We start from the raw sequence: 22,285 nt of genomic DNA on the forward strand, positions 1-22,285 counted from the left end.
ATTCTTGAATATCAATTTCTTTTACTCAGAACTTTGTAGCTACTGCTTCAATATTTTCTGTCACTCAATTCTGCTATGTAGAAGTTTGTAGCCTGACTCTTCCATCTTGTGGAGCATTTATTTTGTTTCCTGAATTCCTAATTCTTTTACTTATCCTTGAAATTTAATTCCTTAACCATGATCTGTCTTGGTATGGATCATTCCTTCTGTACAAATTTTTCCTGGAACAAGATATGTTTTATCAATCTGTAGAATCTATCAATTCTTCCTTAACTTTATGGGGAATTTCTGTATTATGAATATTATTAATGTTCCACCTCAAAAACATGTTCTTATAGTATACTGGATGATCTTTATTTGTCCTCCCTACAAGTTCTTTCTAATCGTCTTAATCTTTGTCCTTTTCTTCAGCACTCACTCTAATTATATCAAGACTTTGTTCTAAGAGAAGGTTTACCTTAAGCCACATCTACTTTATTCCTTTTCTTTCTAATTTTATATCTTGAGGGCACTCAAATGTCTGAACTACATTTAGCCCATCTGGCTGCCTTATCATTTTGTTTTTGAATACTTCATTATTTAAGTTCTTTTATAGTGCATAGCACTTATGAGGCATGCTCTTTGTTTATCTTTCTTACACGTGGCGATTTTATTTTTGGCATACTGTGTTGCTTTAATTTTCTTTTCCAGGAATATATTCGCCTCGTTTGTGCCATTCTCCACCCTCCTGCTCAGGTACATTGTGGCAGCCTTTCTCTTTGGCGTGGGATAGTCTGGGTGGGTTCTCCTTGATTGTTCCCACTTTTTCTGGCATGTGTTCATCTTCTCTGCAAATGGAAGAATAGGTATGGCTTTCTAAATACTGTTCTACTGCCCAAGGGAGCAAGGAAGTGGGGCAAAGGAGGAAAAATCTTGGTTAGGGCTGTAACTGCCTTTGCTAAGGACTCTGGCCCCCTCTACCAGCCAGACATGTAGACCACTCCAGAGGGTTCTGGCTCATCACTTTACAGAATGGCACATCCCAACTGTCCTTTCTGCAGCTGTTGAGAAACCAGGATGGCATAATGGGAATTCTCAAGCAAACCATTCACCACCACCAATATAAATTTTCTCCAATCAAGGAATATTCATGAGAAATCCTAGGATTTCATTAACTTACTTTCTTCGATACTGCTTTTTTTAAATTTTCTTTTTTAAAAACTCATGTTCCGCCGGGCACAGTGGCTCACGCCTGTAATCCCAGCACTTTGGGAGGCTGAGGCGGGCGGATCACCTGAGGTCAGGAGTTCGAGACTAGCCTGGCCAACATGATGAAACCCCACCTCTACTAAAAATATAAAATTAGCCAGTCATGGAGGCAGGCGCCTGTAATCCCAGCTACTCTTGAGGCTGAGGCATGAGAATCTCTTCAACCCGGGAGGCAGAGGTGAGCCAAGACTGTGCCACTGCACTCCAGCTCGGGCAAAAACAGCAAAACTCTGTCTCAAAAAAATAAAATAGGCCAGGCATGGTGGCTCACGCCTGTAATCCCAGCACTTTGGGAGGCTGAGGTGGGCAAATCACAAGGTCAGGAGATCGAGACCATCCTGGCTAACACAGAGAAACCCCCAGCTCTACTAAAAACACAAAGAATCAGCCAGGCATGGTAGCATGAGCCTGTAGTCCCAGCTACTCGGGAGGCTAAGGCAGGAGAATTGCTTGAACCCAGGAGGCAGAGGCTGCAGTGAGCCGAGATCACGCCACTGCACTCCAGCCTGGGCAACAGAGCGAGACTCCGTCTCAAAAATAAAAAATAAATAAATTAAATAAAATAAAATAGAAAATAAAATGAAATAAAATAAAAACTCATGTTCCTTGAGTCATAAAACAATAATGCTACTTTACCAATAGAAAATAGGAGGTCAAGTCATTCAAGATACTTGTAATTCTTTCTGTGAATCCCACTTTTCCAAGTTTTTGACAATAGCTGTATGTCTTTCCTTGTTTATAAAAGGGTAAACTTTTAGCCTTTTTGAAAAATATATATTTTTGTATATTTCTTAGATATTAGAGGACAAGTAAGCTGAATTCTCTCTCCAAACTCAACCAAGAAATGTATTATATAATAATTTTAGGCTGGGAGTGGTGGCTCACGCCTATAATCCTAGCACTTTGGGAGGCCGATGCAGGTGGATCACCTGAGGTCAGGAGTTTGAGACCAGGTTGGCCAACATGGTGAGACCCTGCTTCTATTAAAAATACAAAAAAAGTATTTTTTTTTGTAGTGCCTGTAGTTCCAGCTAATCGGAGGCTGAGGCAGAAGAATCGTTTGAACCTGAGAGGCAGAGGTTGCAGTGAGCCAAGATCGTGCCACTGCACCCCAGCCTGTGCGTCAGAGTGAGATTCCATCTCAAATAAAATAATATTATATTTCAAATCTTTGATCATCTTAAAACCTAAACAGTGAGCACATTTTTGAAATGGGAAATCAGGTACCTTACAAAATTGCTGAAATCAGAAAGGAAATTTATAAAGGTAATTATATTTCAAAATACCTTAGAATTCGTATAAATAAAATGAAAATGAAGAAATTACAACAGATGCCTCAGAAATAAAAAGGATCATAAGGAACTATACGAACCATAATATGTCAATAAATTGGATAACCTAGAGGAAATGGATAAATTCCTAGAAAAACACAACCTACCAATATTGAGTTAAGCAGTAGAAAGCCTGAACAGACGAATAACAAATGAAGAGGCTGAAGAAGTAATCAAAAACTTCTCAACAAAGAAAACTCCAGGATCTGAAGGCTTCATGGCAGAATTCTACTGAATAGTCAAAGAAAAATATATACCAACTCCTCCTAAACTCTTCCAAAAAATAGAGCTAGAGGGACTATTTCCCAACACATAATATGAGGCCAGCATATCTAAGTCAAAGGCATTTAAGTTGATACCTAAGTCAAGGACGTCACAAGAAAACAAAACTAGAGGCCAATCTCTCTAATGAACACTGATGCAAAAATCCTCAATAAAGGCCAGGCGTGGTGGCTCACGCCTGTAATCCCAGCACTTTGGGAGGCTGAGGCGGGCGAATCACGAGGTCAGGAGATGGAGACCATCCTGGCTAACACAGTGAAACCCTGTCTCTACTAAAAATACAAAAATTAGCCGGGCGTGGTGGCGGGCGCCTGTAGTTCCAGCTACTCGGGAGGCTGAGGCAGGAGAATGGCGTGAAGCCGGGAGGCAGAGCTTGCAGTGAGCCAAGATCATGCCACTGCACTCCAGCCTGGGCCACAGAGCGAGATTCTGTCTCAAAAAAAAAAAAAAAAACCTCAATAAAATATTAACAAACTGAATTTAACAACACATCACAAAGATTACAAACCACTAGCAAGTGGGATTTATCCCTGGCATGCAAGGCTGGTTTAACATACACAAATCAATGGGATACATCATATTAAGAGATACACAAATCAATGGGATATATCATATTAAGAGAAGTGAAAACAATGGGAAAAGGACCTAAACAGACATTTCTCCAAAGAAAACATAAAAATGGCCAAGAGATATATAAAATGGTGCTCAATATCACTAATCACAATGGAAATGCAAATTAAAACTACAATGAGATCTCACCTCACACCTGTAAGGATGGCTATTCTGCAAAAGATAACAAATGTTGGCGAGGGTATGGAGAAAAGGGAACCCTAGTATTTTGTTGGTGGGAATGTAGATTGTTATAGCCATTATGGAAAACAGTATGGAAGGTCCCAAAGAAATTAAAAATACAACTACTATAGACCCAGCAATCCCTCTTCTGGTTGTATACTCAAAAGGAATGAAATCACCACCTCATAAAGATATCTGGGCTGGGCTCAGTGGTTCATGCTTGTAATCCTAGCACTTGGGAGGCTGAGGCAGAAGGATCGCTTGAGGCCAGGAGTTCAAGACCAGCCTGGATATAGTGAGACCCTATCTCTACAAAAAATACAAAAATTGGCCAGGCACAGTGGCATGCACCTGTGGTGCCAGCTACCCGGGAGGCTGTGGTGGGAGGATCGTTTGAGACTGGGAGGTCCAGGCTGCAGTGAGCCATGATCATGCCACTGTACTCCAGCCTGAGTGGCAGGGCAAGACCCTATCTCAAAAAAAAAGAAAAAAACAACAACCAGATACCTACACTCCCATGTTCATGGCAGCATCATTCACAATAGTTAATATATAGAAACAACCTAGATACCCACTGACAGATGGATGGATAAAGAAAATGTGCAGGCCAGGCACAGTGGCTCACTCCTGTAATCCCAGCACTTTGGGAGGCCAAGGTGGGCGGATCACTTGAGGTCTGGAGTTCAAGATCAGCCTGGCCAACATGGCGAAACCCCGTCTCTACTAAAAATACAAAAATTAGCTGGGCATGGTGGCACACACCTGTAGTCCCAGCTACTCCAGAGGCTGAGGCAGGAGAATTGCTTGAACCCAGGAGGTGGAGGTTGCAGTGAACCAAGGTTGTGCCATTGCACTCCAGCTTGGGTGACAGAGTGAGACTCTGTCTAAAAAAAAAAAAAAAGAAAAAAAAAGAAAATGTGATGCGTGTGTGTATACATATATATGTATATGTGTGAGAGTGTGTGTGTGTGTGTATATAAATATTATTCAGCTTTAAAAAAGAAAAAAATCCTTTCATATGCCATAACATGGATGGACCATGCTGAAACCACGCTGAAATAAGCCAGACACAAAAAGAAAAATATTGCATGATCTCCCCTATATATGGAATATTTAAAAAAAAAAAAAAGCACTCAAATACACAGGGATAGAGAATGAAACAGTGGTTCACCGGTTGGGGATGGGGAAATAAGGAGATGGAGGTCAAAAGATACAAAATAGCAGATGTGTGGGATGAACAAGTCTAGAGATCTAATGTATAACATGAGGACTAAAGTTAATACAACTGTATTATATTAGGGATTTTTGCTAAATGGGTAGATTTTAGCTATTCATCACCAAAACAAAGTATGTGAGATGACAGATATGTTCACTGGCTAAACTATGTGTATCCTATAACATCATGTAAACCTCAAATATACATAATAAATTTATTTTAATACGTAAATGTAAAAATCATTCTTAACTTGAGGACTCTACAAAAACAGGACAGACAGGATATGGTCAGCACCAACTAGCCTTAGTTTGGCAACCTCTGTCCTAGATAATAAAAAAAGTGAAAAACAGCAAACAAATAAAACTAAACCTCTAGTGCTGCAAAAGAACAATTTGAAATGATGATGTCAATACTGAAAAAAGAGAATGGCAAAAGTATGGGTAACAAACTTTTTTTTCCAAACTAAGTGGTTTCTAATTCTTTGCTTTTGTATCAAAGGAGAAACTGTTTTTTAGCTGAAAGATCAAAAAAATAATTTTAGATATCAGATCATTGTGATTGTTGGTCTAGAAATTGGAAGGCACTCAGAGAATTAAGCAAAATTGCAGCTACAAAATTTATTCCATTTCTACCTGCTTAGATGAACAATATTTGTTGTCTATAAAAAATACAAATTGGCACAGTATTCACATAGAAGCCTGCCTGTTTCCAGTAATTAGTACTCAAAAATTACAATAATTGGGGGAAGGGAAACCAGTCCTCTCTTATTAAAAGATATGTTTTCAGTAAGATTTTACTTTTTGCTTTTAATAATAATGTAATAAAATGTATACATATATTTATACTTTTTTGTTCAAGGATCTACTACTACTAATTGTCACAACTTAATCCAGAGTAAAACTTTTAAACACTCAGGGCCTAAAATCACAGAAAACTTAAATACATTTATTTTATTTATTTATTTTTGAGACGGAGTCTCTCTCTGTCGCCCAGGATGGAGTCCAGTGGCGCGATCTTGGCTAACTGCAAGCTCCGCCTCCCAGGTTCACGCCATTCTCCTGCCTCAGCCTCTAGAGTAGCTGGGACTATAGATGCCCGCCACCACGCCCGGCTAATTTTTTGTATTTTTAGTAGATGGGGTTTCACCGTGTTAGCCAGGATGGTCTCAACCTCCTGACCTCGTGATCCGCCCACCTTGGCCTCCCAAAGTGCTGGGATTACAGGCATGAGCCACAGTGCCTGGCCCAAAATTTCTTTATGTATTTGTAGCAGAAATATATGAGAGTGATCAGTAAAATATGTTGAATAAACATATTAGCAAAAAACTTTTACTGGAGAAGAAAAGAAATAAAAATTCGAGGAGAAAAAAAGGACAATATAAAATTTCCTACTGGTAAAAAGAAGAGAAGTAAAAACAAAACCAAAACACGTCATCTTAACTGATGCAGAAAAAGCATTCAACAAAGTCCAAAATCTTTTCTTGACTTAAAAAACTCAACAGTTTAGGAAAAGAAGGAAAGTTCCTTAACATAATAAAGGCCATTTGTGAAAATTCCACAACTAACATCATAATCAATAGGGAAAAACTGAAAGATTTTCCACTAAGATACTATGAAAGGTAAGGATCAGATCCTTTTCCCATCTAGTACTACGTTGATTAGAAGCAGTGGCAAACGCTTCTAATCAACATAGTACTAGAAGTACTAGCAAGAGCAATCAAACAAAAAAAAAAGAAAAGAAATAAAAGGCATCCAGTCAGAAAGGAAAAAGTAAAAATATCTCTATTTGCAGATGACACAATCCTACGTATAAAAGTTCCCCAAGATTCTACACATAAAAAAAAAACTGTTAGAATAAATGAATCCAGTAAAGTTGCAGGATACAAAATCAACAGCAGTTTTATATACAAACAACAACCTAACTGAAAAAGAAATCAAGGAAACAATTTATGACAGTTTTAAAAAACATTTAAATAAATTTACTTGGTTAAATAAATTTAACCAAGGAGATGAAAGATCTGTATATTGAACACTATAAAACACTGATTAAAGAAACTGAAGACACAAATAAATGAAGAGATATCCTGTGCTCATGGATCAGAAGAATGTTGCAAAAATGTCCACACAACCCAAAGAAATACACAGTACAGATTCAACACAATTCTTATTAAAATCCCAATGGCGTTTTTCACAGAAATAGAAAAAACAACCCTAAAATTCACATGGAAGTATAAAAGACCCCCAATAGCAAAATCAATTCTGAAAAAGAAAAACAAAGAGGCATCACACTTCCTGATTTAAAATTGTATTACCAAGTTACAGTAATCAAAACAATATGGTATTGGCATAAAAACAGACACACTGATCAGCAGAAAAGAACAGAAAGCCCAGAAATAAATCTAAACATATGGCCGCCTAACTTTTGACAAGGGAACCACAGCAACACAGTGGGGAAAGGGTAGTCTCTTCAATAATGCTGGGAAAACTAGATATCCAGATGCAAAAGAATGAAATTAGACCCTTGTTTTACACCATACACAAAAATCAACTCAAAATGGACAAAAGACTTAAATATAAGATCAGAAACTATAAAAGTCCTGCAAGAGAACTTTGGGAGAAAAGCTCTGGGACACTGACCTTGGCAATGATTTTTTGCATATCAAAAAGTCAGGCCACAAAAGCACAAATATATAAATGGGACTACATCAAACTGAAAAGCTTCTGAAAACAAGAAAATAAGTCAGCAGCCTGTAGACACAGAAAACATATTTGTAAACTATGTGTCTGCTAAGGAATTAATATCCAGAATTTATAAAGAACTCATAAAACTCAACAGCAGAAAAACAAATAACCTGATTTTTAAATGGGCAGATCTGAATAGACATTTCTCAAAAGAAAATGTAAAAATCACCAACAGGTATATGAAAAGATGTTCAGTATCATTAGTCATCAGGGAACTGTGTATTAAAAGCACTATGAGATACTCTCATACCCATTAGGATGGCTATTACCAAAAAAAGTCAAAAGATAACAAATATTAACGAGAGCGTGAAGAAAAGAGAACTCTCGTACACTGCTGGTGGTAATGTAAATTAGTACAACCATTATGGAAAACAGTATGAAAGTTCCTAAAGCAATTAAAAATAGAACTACCATATGACCCGGCAATCCTTCTTCTGGAAGGAAATCACCATCTTGTAAAGATAAATGCACTCCCATGTTATTGCGGCATTATTCACGATAGCCAAGATATAAAAACAATCTAAGTGTCTGTCGATGAATGAATCATAAAGAAACTGTGGTATATAAACACTATGGAATATTATTCAACCCTAAAAAAAACGAGATCTTGCCATCCACAACATGGATAAGCCTGGAGGACATTATGCTATGTGAAATAAACCTGACACAGAAAGTAAAATATTGCATGATTTCACTTATATGTGGAATCTTAAACAAACAAAAAACAGGAACTATACAAAAAGAACAAAACAGTGGTAACAGTGGTTACCAGGGGCAGGGGGTGGAAAGAAAATGGGGAGATGAAAGTCAGAGGATGTAAAGTAGCAGATATATAGAATGAAAAAGTCTAGATTTCTTATGTACAACATGAGGACTACAGGTAATAATATTGTGCTGTATCTGGGATTCATGATAAATGAGTATAGATTTTAGTTGGTCCAGCCACAAAAGCAAAAATAAAAACAAAAGCAAAAATAAATAACTTGGTGAGATGATGGATACGTTAATTTGCTTCACCATAGTGACCTTTTTATTATCTATACGTATCCCATAACATCATGTTGTATGCCTTAAATACACACAATTAAAAAAAAAAATTCTGGCCAGGTGCAGTGGCTCATGCCTATGATCCCAACACTTTGGGAGGCCAAAGCGGGCAGATCACTTGAGGCCTGGAATTCAAGACCAGCCTGGTCAACATGGCAAAAGCCCATCTCTACTAAAAACACAAAAGTTAGCTGGGTGTGGTGTGTACGCCTGTAATCCCAGCTATTTAGGAGGCTGAGGCATGAGAATCACTTGAACCCTGGAGATGGAGGTTGCAGTGAGCTGAGATCATGCCACTGCACTCCAGCCTGGGAGACAGAGTGAGACTCTTTCTCAAAAAAAAAAAAAAGAATTAACTATTTTGGGAGGTAGGGGTGGGTGGATCACTTGAGCTCAGGAGTTCAAGACTAGCCTGGACAACATGGCAAAATCCTATCTCTACAAAAAATACACTTGTAATCCCAGCACTTTGGGAGGCCGAGGCGGGCGGATCACGAGGCCAGGAGATCGAGACCACGGTGAAACCCTGTCTCTACTACAAAAAATTAGCCAGGCATGGTGGCGGGCGCCTGTAGTCCCAGCTACTTGGAGAGGCTGAGGCAGGAGAATGGCGTGAACCCGGGAGGCGGAGCTTGCAGTGAGCCGAGATCGCGCCACTGCAATCCAGCCTGGGCCACAGAGCGAGACTCCGTCTCAAAAAAAAAAAAAAAAAAAAAAAAAAAAAAAAAAAATACAAAAATTAGCCAGGACTGGGAGACTAAGGTGGGAGAATCACTTGAGCCCAGAAGGTTGAGGCTGCAATGAGCCATGATCATGCCACTGCACTCCAGCCTGGGCAACAGAGCTAGAAAGATCCTGTCTCCAAAAAAAAAAACAAACAAACAAAAAAAAAAACTTTCAGAATGAGAGTGAAGTAAAAGAATGCAGAGATTGTAAGGACACTGAGGAAAAAGAGAACCCACCATGCATGTACAGGACCTACATTATCTGACAGAATATTTACTATCAGTTGAGGACAATGCCACTATTATCTCCATTTTTATAGGAGGGAAAACTAAAGCTTGAAGAGTTGAGATCAGTGACTGGCAACCCTAGCTGCAAATCAGAATTACTGAAAAACTTTGGCGATAAAATAAAGCCTGGGCCCAACTCCAGAGATGGATTTAAGTGTTTTGTGATGAGGCTTGGGCATCCCAGGTAGTTCTAATGTGCAGCCCAAGTCTATAGAACATAACCAAGGACACACAGGTGACCAGGTGGTTTACTGCCTTTCTACTACATAATATTAATGCCAAACTATGGAAACAAGTTTTAAGGGCTTGTTAACTATTGCAACCAACCAACAAAAAAGAACTCAAAATGCAAACTATAAATGACCAGTCATGGCTTGGTTAATAAAAAGTAAAAAAATAAAATAATGACAAACTTGTATACTTCACAAATATAATCCTAGATAGAAACATAAAAGAAACCTCATTACCTGTCAGAACCTGGGTGAAATTCTGAAAGCAAGGAAGGTCGCCTTCGAAGCTGTTGCTGCTGCTGTTGCTGCAAAAGCTGTGATGCCTGACTCACTTCAAGATGAGAGGAACGATAATCAGGGACTGCGAACTCCTAGTATTAAAATAATCATAAATCAGTTATTAACCAAAAACTGAACAACATCATGAAATCAAAGCAAGTATAAAGGTAGTTATGGGCCACTAAGTATGGAAAGAAAGAGCAATGACTATTTCAATCCTTCATTGATCTAATTCTTCCCCTTAAAATAATCAACATTTTAACTACATATCATTAAAAAAATCCAAAATGAAATTTCAAGTTTAATCTATATTGACTCATTCCTCTAATAACAAATTACAATAACTCCCAATCTGTATTACTCACATCAGTAAAATCTCAAACTCATGTGTTCAATATGAAATCCTAAAAAGCATTCCAATACCAAATTCATAATGAATAAGCTGGAAGAAGGGTCATGGAAGTCTAATCAAATCCATGCACACTTACAATGAAGAAACTGAAGTCCAGAGAATCAACCTGCTAGTTAAGAGTAGTAGTTTTTCCCATCAAAACTAGGTGAGTGTTTTTATGTTTGTTTTGGACCTTTCCTTTGTTGGTTGTTTTTTTTTTTTTTTTTTGGCAAAAACTTCTTTTCCAAACAAATCTATTGTGCTAACTCAATCATAAACAGAAAAACACAGAATTACTAAATAAGCTAGCAACTCCAGTCCTAGGTATACACCCAAAAGAATTACAAGTACATAAAACCACAAACAAAACCTAGTACACAATTCTTCATGGGTGCATTATTCACAATAGCCAAAAAATAAAAACCAAAATGTCCATCAACTAATGAACAAATAAACAAAATGTAGTATAACCATACAACTGAATATAATTCAGCCTTAAAAAAGGAGAGATGTTGGCCAGGCACGGTGGCTCACGCCTGTAATCCCAGCACTTTGGGAGGCCGAGGCGGGCGGATCACGAGGTCAGGAGATCGAGACCATCCTGGCTAACACGGTGAAACTCCGTCTCTACTAAAAATACAAAAAAAAAAATTAGCCGGGCGAGGTGGCAGGCGCCTGTAGTCCCAGCTACGTGCTACACAGGAGGCTGAGGCAGGAGAATGGCGTGAACCCCGGGGGGCAGAGCTTGCAGTGAGCCGAGATTGCGCCACTGCACTCCAGCCTGGGTGAAAGAGCGAGACTCCATCTCAAAAAAAAAAAAAGGAGAGATGCTAGAACACAGATGAACATAGAAAACATTATACTAAGTTTAAAAAAAAAAAAAAAAAGGCCAGGCACAAAAGGCCACGTATTATTATTCCATTTATTTATTTATTTATTTATTTATTTATTTTTTTTTTTTTTTTGAGACGGAGTCTTGCTCTGTCGCCCAGGCTGGAGTGCAGTGGCGCGATCTCGGCTCACTGCAACCTCTGCCTCCCGGGTTCAGGCCATTCTCCTGCCTCAGCCTCTCCGAGTAGCTGGGACTACAGGCGCCCACCACCACGCCCGGCTAATTTTTTTTTGTATTTTTTAGTAGAGACGGGGTTTCACCGTGGTCTCGATCTCCTGACCTCGTGATCCGCCCGCCTCGGCCTCCCAAAGTGCTGGGATTACAAGCGTGAGCCACCGCGCCCGGCTATTATTCCATTTATATAAAATGTCTATAATAAGCAAATCCAGGCTGGGTTCTATGGCTTACGTCTGTAATCCCAACACTTTGGGGAGGCCAAGGTGGGCAGATTGCTTGACCCCAGAGATTCAAGACTAGTCTGGGCAACATAGTAAGACTTCATCTCTACAAAAAATAAATTTAAAAATTAGCCGGGCATTGTGGCACGTCCCAGCTACTCTGTAGGCTAAGGTGGGAGGATTGCTTGAGCCCAAGAGTTAGAGGCTGCAGTGAGCTCTGATTGCACCACTGCACTCCAGCCTGGGTGACAGAGCAAGACACTGTCTTTAAAAAAAAGAAAAAAGAAGAGGCAACAAATCCATAGAAACAGAAAATGAATTGGTGGTTGTCAAAAGATGGGGAGAAGAGGAGAACTAAAACTGCTATTAGTTATGGGGTTTCATTGCAGGTGACGGAGATGTCCTGAAATCAGGTAGCGGTGATAGCTGCACAATATAATGAATATATTAAAAGCTGCTACATTATATACTTTAAAATGGTAAATTTTGTTATATGAATTCTGTGTCAACAAAAAAGTTTTAAAAATCATAAACAGATAAAATTGTGCTGTCCAGGATAAAACAGAGGGTAGATAAGCCATTGAGAGCCCTTCTCTACAAGTTATGAGTAAAAAATAACTCATAGTCTAAGAAGAAATCTCAGGTATAAAGTTGAAAACATAAAAAACAAAACCATTTAAAAAACTTTTTCAGCCTGGCACAGTGGCTCATGCCTGTAATTCCAGCACTTTGGGAGGCCAACGCAGGCAGATCACAAGGTCAGGAGTTTGAGAACAGCCTGGCCAACATAGTGAAACCCCATCTCCACTAAAAATACAAAAAATTAGCTGGGTGTGGTGGCGTGCTCCTGTAATCCCAGCTACTCAGGAGGCTGAGGCAGGAGAATCACGTGAACCCGGGAGGTGGAGGCTGCAGTGAGCTGAGATCGTACCATTGCACTCTAGTCCAGGCAAAAGTGCAAGACTCCATCTCAAAAAAAAAATTTTTTTTCAAAGGCACCAAAACAAAAAGGAATTTACATCCAAAGAAATATGTAAAACAGTAGATAAAAGTAAAAAGAACCTAGAAAATATTAATAATATCCTCAAAAAGAATCAAATAGGCCAGGTGCTATGGCTCACACTTATAATCCCAGCACTTTGGGAGGCCAAGGCAGGCGGATCCCTTGAGGTCAGGGGTTCGAGACCAGCCTGGCCAACATGGTGAAACCTCATCTCTACTAAAAATACAAAAACTAGCCAGGCATGGTGGCAGGCACATGTAATCCCAGCTACTCCGGAGGCTGAGGCAGGAGAATCGCTTGAACCTGGGAGGCGGAGTTTGCAGTGAGCCAAGACCAAGCCACTGCACTCCAGCCTAGGCGACAGAGCAAGACTGTCTCAAAAAAACAAAAACAAAAAAAATAGTCCTCATCACAAGGGTTTGTAAAAAAAAAAAAAAAAAAAAGAATCAAATAGCAGGCCGGGCATGGTAGCTCACACCTGTAATCTTAGTATGTTGGGAGGCCAAGGTGGGAAGGTTGCTTGAGGCCAGGAGCTTGACACCAACCTGGCCAACTTGGCGAAACCCCGTGTGTACTAATATTACAAAAATTAGCCAGGCGTGGTAGCACATGTCTGTGGTCCCAGCCATTCAGGAGGCTGAGGTATGAGAACTGCTTGCACCCAGGAGGTGGAGGTTGCAATGAGCCAAGATCGTGCCACCGTACTTAAGCCTGGGCAACAGAGTGAGACTCTGTCTCAAAAAAATAAAAAAAAATTTAATAAAAGAATCAAAGAAACTAAAAACTGAATCACTGAGGGTAAACAATAGTTGAACACACAGAAGTGAAAAGTAAATGAAAGCTAAGAGAGAACTGAGGAATTCTCTCAGTACCCAGTAAAGCACAAACACATAGAAACCACAGGAAAGAAGTTAAAAATGGGAGCTAGAGCAAAAAGTTCCAACACCCCATATCCACAGGTAAGAGACAGGATCCTGAGAAATAATAGAACAGTATTTCTCCGAAATTAGAAAAAACACAGTCTTCAGATTTAAAAGGGCTTAAGGAAAAAACTGGATGTATTTTTTAAATTAATCCATACCGGACACATGAAAATATTAAAAAACAAGAATAAAGTGAAACTTTATTAAAAGTTCCATGAAATAAAAAAGTTTCCTACAAAGTTAGAAGGATCATAATAAAAGCAGGCTTCTCATTAGCAACACTGAATAGAAGCAAACAGCAAATAATAGCATATTCCAAGTTCAGAGGAAAATAACTTTGAAGCTACAAATTGAATAACTAAGTCATCATTTGGCTGGGCATGCTGCTTCATGCCTGTAATCCCAGCACTTTGGGAGGGCAAGGTGGGAGGACAGCTTGAGGCCAGGGGTTTGAGATCAGCCTGTGCAACACAGTGAGAGCCCATCTCTATAAAAAATTTAAAAATTAGCTGGGCATGATGGTACAAACCTATAGTCCCAGCTACTCATGAGGCTGAGGTGAGAGTATCACTTGAGCCCAGGAGCTCAAGGTTACAGTGAGCTATGACTGTGTCACTGCATTTCAGCCTGGGTGACAGAGTGAAACATTGTCTCCAAAAATAAAATGAAATAAAAAATAAACCATCACTCAAGTTTTAAGGCTACTAACTTTTGAGAATTCAAGAACTCAAATAATATACCAACCACAGACACTCTCTGAAAGAATTTTTTTTTTTTTTTTTTTTTTTTTTGAGAAGGAGTCTCGCTCTGTTGCCCAGGCTGGAGTGCAGTGGCGCGATCTAGGCTCACTGCAAGCTCCGCCTCCTGGGTTCACGCCATTCTCCTGCCTCAGCCTCCCAAGTAGCTGGGACTACAGGCGCCCACCACCACACCCAGCTATTTTTTTTTTTTTGTATTTTTAGTAGAGACAGGATTTCACCGTGTTAACCAAGATGATCTCGATCTCCTGACCTCGTGATCTGCCCGCCTCAGCCTCCCAAAGTGCTGGGATTACAGGCATGAGCTACCACGCCCAGCCAACACTCTCTGAAAGAATTTCTAAAGGTTGTACCCAGCAAGAAAAATTAAGAGTAAGGAGTGAAATAAAAGTAACAACAGTGCACTGCAGCTTCCAGGTATAAGCAGGTAACACTGCTCAGAATTACCTCCCCACAGTCAACAGCTAAAAAATTCAAAGAAATGTAGAAACTATTTTCAGAAACTGAGTAATAGGCAGCACAGGGCTTGATCACTGAGAGAAATGAAGCAAATGAGGTAAGCCCTACCTACCATACTCTAGGCCCTCTGCCTAAAGGCAATTTCCAAACTGCAGCCATGGGAAGGGAATCTAAGTCGTGTCCCACAATCACAGTCATTGAAGAAGCAACCGTACAAGGTTTGGATAAGCCATAGGAACTCAACTTCCTAGTTTCAAAGAGAAAGATTTCCTGAACTCTGAATTTGGGATCCCTTAAGCCTCTGCCTGAATTCTAGTCTGTAAATGAATAAGGAGAAATATCACAGGCTGGGCTAAAAATAATTTCTGATGATAGAACAATTAGAAGCAACTATAAAGAAAACAATTCCCTGAGCTCACTCAGGGCAAGAACTCATTCAAATTTCTTCCAGCAAGAGTGAGGAAATCCCACTGAATACACGGGACATTCGACAGAAACCCTAGGAGACAAGCTTAGAAGTGGGGGATAAATTAGACCTAGAATAAAGACTACTCTAGACCTGCCCTAACAGTTTAAAAACAAGCCTCAAAAGTAACTTAATTTCCTACCAAAAAGACTTCATCTCTCTTTACAGGAATATAACAAAGGCCAGCAGTAAAAAAGTGTGAAACTCACAATGTTCATATTCTAATCAAAAATGAAATCCACCTGCAATAAAAATGTCACTGGATAAAATTAACAACAGGTTGAAAAGTACAGAAGGATCACTGACTATGATACCATAGCAAAATGAAGCTAATGGATTAAAAACAAAAAACAAAAAAACAGGGAAAAAAAAAAGTGAACGGAGGTCCAGTGAACTGTGGAATAACATGCAACATGAGTAATTGGAGTCCCAGATAGAAATTAGGGGGAAAGGAGACAGGAAAAAATATTTGAAAAAAACAATGGCCCCAAACTGCTCAAATTTTATGAAAATTATAAATTCACAGAATCAGGAAGCTTGGTGAATGCCAGGGACAATAACGTATTCATTCAAAAAGCACAACAGCCAGGCGTCGTGACTCACACCTCTATTCCCACCTACTTGGGAGGCTGAGGCAAGAGGATCCCTTGAGCCCAATAGTTCTAGGCTACAGCTCTGGGCTATGCCAATCAGATGTCTACACTAAGTTCAGCATTTATATGATGACCTCCCAGAAGCAGGAGGACTACCAGGTTGCCTAAGGAGGGATAAACCAGCCCAGGTTACAAAAAAAAAAAAAAAGGAGCAGGTCACCACTCCTGTGCTGATCAGTAGTGGGATTGCACCTATGAAAACCACTGCACTTCAGCCTAGGCAACACAGCAAGGCACCATCTTCGTTTAAAAAAAAAAAAAAGCCCAACAAAGTCACCTCATACCCAAATTGCTGAAAACCAATGATAAAGAGAAAACGCTTAAAAAGTAACCAGAGGAGACCAGGCACAGTGGCTCACACCTGAAATCCCCACACTTTGGGAGGCCGAGGCAGGCAGATCACTTGAGGCCAGGAGTTCGAGACCAGCCTGGCCAACATAGCGAAAACTTGTCCCTCCTAAAAATACAAAAAATTAGCTGGGGCCAGGCACAGTGGCTCACGCCTGTAATCCCAGCACTTTAGGAGGCTGAGGCGGATGGATCACCTGAGGTCAGGAGTTCGAGACCAGCCTGACCAACATGGAGAAACCCTGTCTCTACTAAAAATACAAAATTAGCCGGGCATGGTGGTGCATGCCTGTAATCCCAGCTACTCGGGAGGCTGAGGCAGGAGAATCACTTGAACCCGGGAGGTGGAGGTTGTGGTGAGCCAAGATCGCATCATTGCACTCCAGCCTGGGCAACAAGAGCAAAACTCCGTCTCAAAAAAAAAAAAAAAAAATTAGCTTGGCACAGTAGTGCGTGCTTGCAGCCCCAGCTACTCAGGCGGCTGAGGCACGAGAATTGCTTGAACCCGGGAGGCAGATATTGCAGTGAGCCGAGATTGCGCCACTGCTCTCCAGCCTGAATGACACAGCAAGACTGCCTCAAAAAAAAAAAAACAAATAGCCAGAGGGGGGAAAATGTGTTTTATATATTAATGAACAAAAATGAAGAATGACCACAGGCTTCTAGTCAGAAACCATACAAGCCAGAATACAATGATATGACATCTCTTAAAATACTGAAACTGTCAACTTAGAATTCTGTATCTAGTGAAAATAGTCTTCAGAAATAAACTTTTTCAGGCAAATAAAAGATGAGAGAATTAATTGCCAAAAGACCTAAACTGACAGAAATGAAGTTCTTCAGGCAAAAACACAGTAACATCAGAAGAAAACCTGAATATATAAAAAGAATAATGTCAGAAATGATATATACACAGGCAATTAGAGAAGGAAAAAATAAAGAGCAGAAATCAGTGAAATGGAAAAATAGTGAAAATGATTGAAACTAAAGCTAATTCTTCAAGAATCTATTAAACTTATAAACCTCTAGGCGGACTGATTAAAAAATAATAAAAAAACACATTATCAACATGAGGAACAACATTGCAACATATCTCAAAGGCACTGAAATGATGAGGAAATATTGTGACAAATTATGTCAATAAATCTGATACCTTACACAACAAAATATACCCAAACTGACTCAAGAAAAAATTGAGTATCTGAATTATAACTACTAAAGAAATTGAGCTCATATTTAAATTCTTCCCACAAAAAAAATTCTGGGCCCAATAGTTTCACTGATAAATTCTATGAAATATCTAAGGATGAAAAAGTATCAATCCCGGCTACACATGGTGGCTCACACCTGTAATCTCAGCACTTTGGGAGGCTGAGGCAGGAAGATCACCTAAGGTCAGGAGTTCGAGACCAGCCTGGCCAACATGGTGAAACCCTGTTGCTACTAAAAATACAAAAAATTAGCCAGGCATGGTGGCGGGCGCTTGTAATCCCAGGTACTTGGGAGGCTGAAGCAGGAGAATTGCTTGAACCAGGAGGAGGAGGTTGTGGTGAGCCGAAATCACCCAATTGCCCACTCCAGCCTGGGCGACAGAGTGAGACTCAAAGAAAGAAAGAGGGGAGAGAGGGGAGAGACGGGAGAGAGGGGAGAGAGGGGAGAGAGGGGAGAGATGGAGAGAGGGGAGAGGGGGAGAGAGGGGAGAAGGGGAGAGAGGGGAGAGGGGGAGGGGGGGAGAGAGAGAGAGAGACAGAGACAGAAAGGGAAGGGAGGGAGGGAGGGAGGGAGGGAGGGAGGAAGGAAGGAAGGAAGGAAGGAACAAAAAGGCCAGGCAAGGAAGGAAGGAAGGAAGGCAAGCAAGCAAGAAAGAAAGAAAAGACCAGGCACGGTGGCTCATGCCTATAATCCCAACACTGGGAGGCTGAGGCAGACGGATCACTTGAGGTCAGAAGTTTGAGACCAGCCTGGCCAACATGGTGAAATCCCATCTCTACTAAAAATACAAAAACTAGCCAGGCATGGTGGCAGGCACATGTAATCCCAGCTACTCCAGAGGCTGAGGCAGGAGAATCGCTTGAACCCAGGAGATGGAGGCTGCAGTGAGCCAAGATCATGCCACTGCACTCCAGCCTGGATGACAGAGCAAGACTCCATCTCAAAAAAAAGTACCAATCCTACACAAACCCCTTAAGAAAACACACAAGTAAAGAGCACTCTCCAAGCTAACATCATTCTTAATGCATAAAGACTGAAACTCAACGCTTACCACACCACATATAAAATTTTAATTCAAAATAGGTAATTTACCTAAATGAAAAACCTGTAATTATAAAACTTAGAGAAGAAAACATAAGTGAAAATCTTAGTGACCTTGAATTTGGCAAAAACTTCTTAGGTATGACACAAAAAGCACAAAAAATGAACAATGAAAATAATACATTGGGGCGGGGTGTGGTGGCTCACACCTGTAATCCCAGCGCTTTGGAAGGCCGAGGAGGGTGGATCACCTGAGGTCAGGAGTTCAAGACCAGCCTGGCCAACATGGTGAAACTCCATCTCTACTAAAAATACAAAAATTACCTGGGTGTGGCGGCACACGCCTGTAATTCCGGCTACTCAGGAGGCTGAGGCAGGAGACTTGCTTGAACCCAGGAGGCAGAGGTTGCAGTGAGCTGAGATGGCACCATAGCACTCCAGCCTGGGCAACAGAGCAAGACTCCATCTCAAAAAAAAAGTACATCGGACTTGATAAAAATAAAAAATGTACGCTCTCCAAAGGATACTGTTAAGAAAATGAGGCAATACTTCTTTTAATAATCTAGATACAACAAATATATAGATACATGTCTTCTAAGTAATTTTACTTACAATAATCAAAAACTGGAATAGGTGATTGGATAAACAAATTGTGGTATACCCATACTCAACAATAAAAAGGAATGAACTAAGACATGTCAGACATGGATAGATCACAGAAGGATTATGGGAAGCAAAAGAAGCCATAGACAAAAGAGTTCCCATGAAGCTCAGAACGTATACAATGTATCATGATAGAAAGCAGATCAGTGGTTTCCTAGGAGCTGAGGTTAGTAGGAAGTGGGGGAGGAGGACTGACACGGGTGGGTGCCAAGGAGGATGGGGTGCCAAGGAACGTCCTAGAGTGTTAGAAATGTTGTTCATCTTCATTTTCGTGATGGTTCTATGAGTTTATGACTTTGTCAAAATTTGTTACAATGTACACATATAATGAGTGCATTCTAATACAGATATATGTGTATATATATATATAAACTAAACTGCAAAGTTAATTTTGTTTTTTTTAAGATGGGGTTTCACTCTTGTTGCCCAGGCTGGAGTGCAACGGCGCGATTTTGGCTTACTGCAACCTCTGCCTCCCAGGTTCAAGCGATTCTCCAGCCTCAGCCTCCCGAGTAGCTGGGATTACAGATGCCTGCCATGATGCCTGGCTAATTTTTTCGTATTTTTAGTAGAGATGGGGTTTCACCATGTTGGCCAGGCTGGTCTCAAACTCCTGACCTCAAGTGATCCACCCGCCTCAGCCTCCCAAAGTGCTGGGATTACAGGCGTGAGCCACGGCGCCTGGCCTGATTTTTTTAAAAAACCAGCAGCAACAATAATCCAGAAAATTGGTAATTGGATGAATAACACTGGGGTATGGGGACAACACAAGCAAAATTCAACACCCAATCATGACAGAAATTCTCAAACTAGGAACAGGAAGCAACCTCTTCAACCAAAAAAGGCATCAACAAAAACGTGCAACTAACATTACATGTAATGGTGAAAGACTAAATGCCTCCCTACACAGGAACAACGTAAGAATGTCCATTCTAACTCTGTAATCATGACTACACTTCAAAGGAGTCCTCAGTAGGACCCCGTAGTACATTTTGATGACAAATCTGCTTTCTTAGTCTCTGAGAGGGCCGTTTTATCCCTCCTTTCCTATTTTTCTTTAAACGTCTTACACCCATATCCTTGGTCTACTCTGAGATGATTATTTCACCTCATACTTTACTTTTCACAAGGTAAATCAATCTCTTACAAACTCTTCCTACGATAAAGTCTTCCTTCCTATCTACCATCCCTTCCTTCCTTCCTACCTACTAAACAAATCTTCCTACCATCAATCTCTCAAGAAGAGAGAGGTCTTTATCCTGGCCATCACTCAAGACATGCCGAGTTATCTGGCCAGCTTAAAACTCAACCACAACTTGGGAGTATAAATATAGGTCTTACCCCAGAAATTCTAGAGAATTGGTAAGTTTCCTATTTATCATCAACTCCTATCATGGAAAAGCAAAGACAAGTTCAACTCCTGAAATCAGCATAAAGCCACAGTAAGAAGACAGAAATAATTAATACCCAACTTTTGGTTCCTCGTTTTTGTAAATAGCTCTTGCCACTTAAAAAAAAAAAAAGGTAAATTTGGTGGTTTCTGACCAACATGTGTATTAAATAGGAAAAGTAAAGAAAAACACAAAAAACACGTGCAATTTGCATAGTATTTGTTCCTTACCTGCTGGTGGCGGGTGCTGGGAAATGTATACTGGACAGAGTGAGGAGGATAACGACTTTGTTCTGTGCTGAATGCTCCTTGGTTGGGAGGATAACCTGAACTTGACATTATCAGTAAAGAAGTCCTCACCAGACTGTGAGATCAACGCCAATAAACAATCATGTTTCTAGGAAACAACCTAAACAGGATGGGAAAAAAATAGAATTAATAAGAACTAAAACACCAAGTGTACTTCTAATAAATTATAACTATAGCTACATAAATAAAACCACAATTACCAGTAAAAGCTTCCTCTCATGTATTTACTTAATAAAAGTTACCAAGATTTGAAAACATTAATGTGTCATTTCTTTTTATGCTTAAAATAGGTTAATATGTGACAAATAATAATAATTAGCTATATAAAGTAAAAACAGTATATAAAAACAGCATAAGATCTGGCACATAGTAACTGCTCAGTAAATATCTTTCTATAAATGTCTGAGAAATATAAAGACAAAAATACATGGTTTTAAATTTGGGAGTTGATAAGTCAATTGCGAAAAGAATTCAAGAGTAGTTTTAAGGTAAGCATTTGTGCAGAGGAAGTATTGTCTTTATTAAATAATTCTGAAGCAAGGATGATAAAATACTAAGTTTTATAACCACAGATGGTAGATAGATGGACATTTGTTATATCACTCTTTGCATGCTTCTATGGACCTGAAATAGCAAATAAAGAAAAAGAAGGCCAAGAGCGGTGGCTACTCCTGTAATCCCAGCACTCTGGGAGGCTGAGGTGGGTGGATCACTTGAGGTCAGGAGTTCGAAACCAGCCTGGCCAACGTGGTGAAACTTCTTTTCTACTAAAAATACAAAAATTAGCTGGGCATGGTGACATGTGCCTGTAATCCCAGCTACCTGGGAGGCTGAGGCAGGAGAATCACTTGAGCCTGGGAGGCAGAGGTTGCAGTAAGCTGAGATCACGCCATTGCACGCCAGCCAGGGCAACAGAGCGAGACTCCGTCTCAAAAAAAAAAAAAAAAGAAAGAAAGAAAAACAAAGTCATCCTCATTATAAAGTATATTCCTACTTATCCACAATTATAGACTAATTTGATTTGTCTGTCTTTTCTTGTGCCAATGCCACACTTTTCAAATTACTCTAGTATTATGAAGTTTCATATCCAGCAGGGCAAGTTTCACCTCACTGTGCTTTGTTGTTGCTGCTACTTTCACCACCTTCCCAGCTATTCTAGCACATTTCCTCTTACACACAAGCATCAGAGTTAGCTTGTCA

At 40.0% G+C, this 22,285-nt stretch overlaps 1 protein-coding gene across 30 annotated transcripts in view; it reads right to left on the reverse strand.

Moving 5' to 3' along the window:
- Positions 1–22,285, reverse strand: part of NCOR1 (nuclear receptor corepressor 1) — a 186,471-nt gene that overhangs the window by 144,520 nt on the left and 19,666 nt on the right. For all 30 annotated transcript variants that reach the window (XM_063629336.1, XM_063629334.1, XM_063629330.1 and 27 more), the window contains 2 exons: positions 21,008–21,185; positions 10,138–10,271 (listed from right to left, as the gene is read on the reverse strand). In XM_063629336.1, the coding sequence (XP_063485406.1) occupies positions 10,138–10,271; positions 21,008–21,115 (242 nt within the window). In that variant the 5' untranslated portion in view covers positions 21,116–21,185. The remainder of the gene's footprint in view (positions 1–10,137; positions 10,272–21,007; positions 21,186–22,285) is intronic.

Source organism: Symphalangus syndactylus, chromosome 20, assembly GCF_028878055.3.
Source record: "Symphalangus syndactylus isolate Jambi chromosome 20, NHGRI_mSymSyn1-v2.1_pri, whole genome shotgun sequence".
In the NCBI taxonomy this organism is placed as follows: Eukaryota; Metazoa; Chordata; class Mammalia; order Primates; family Hylobatidae; genus Symphalangus; species Symphalangus syndactylus.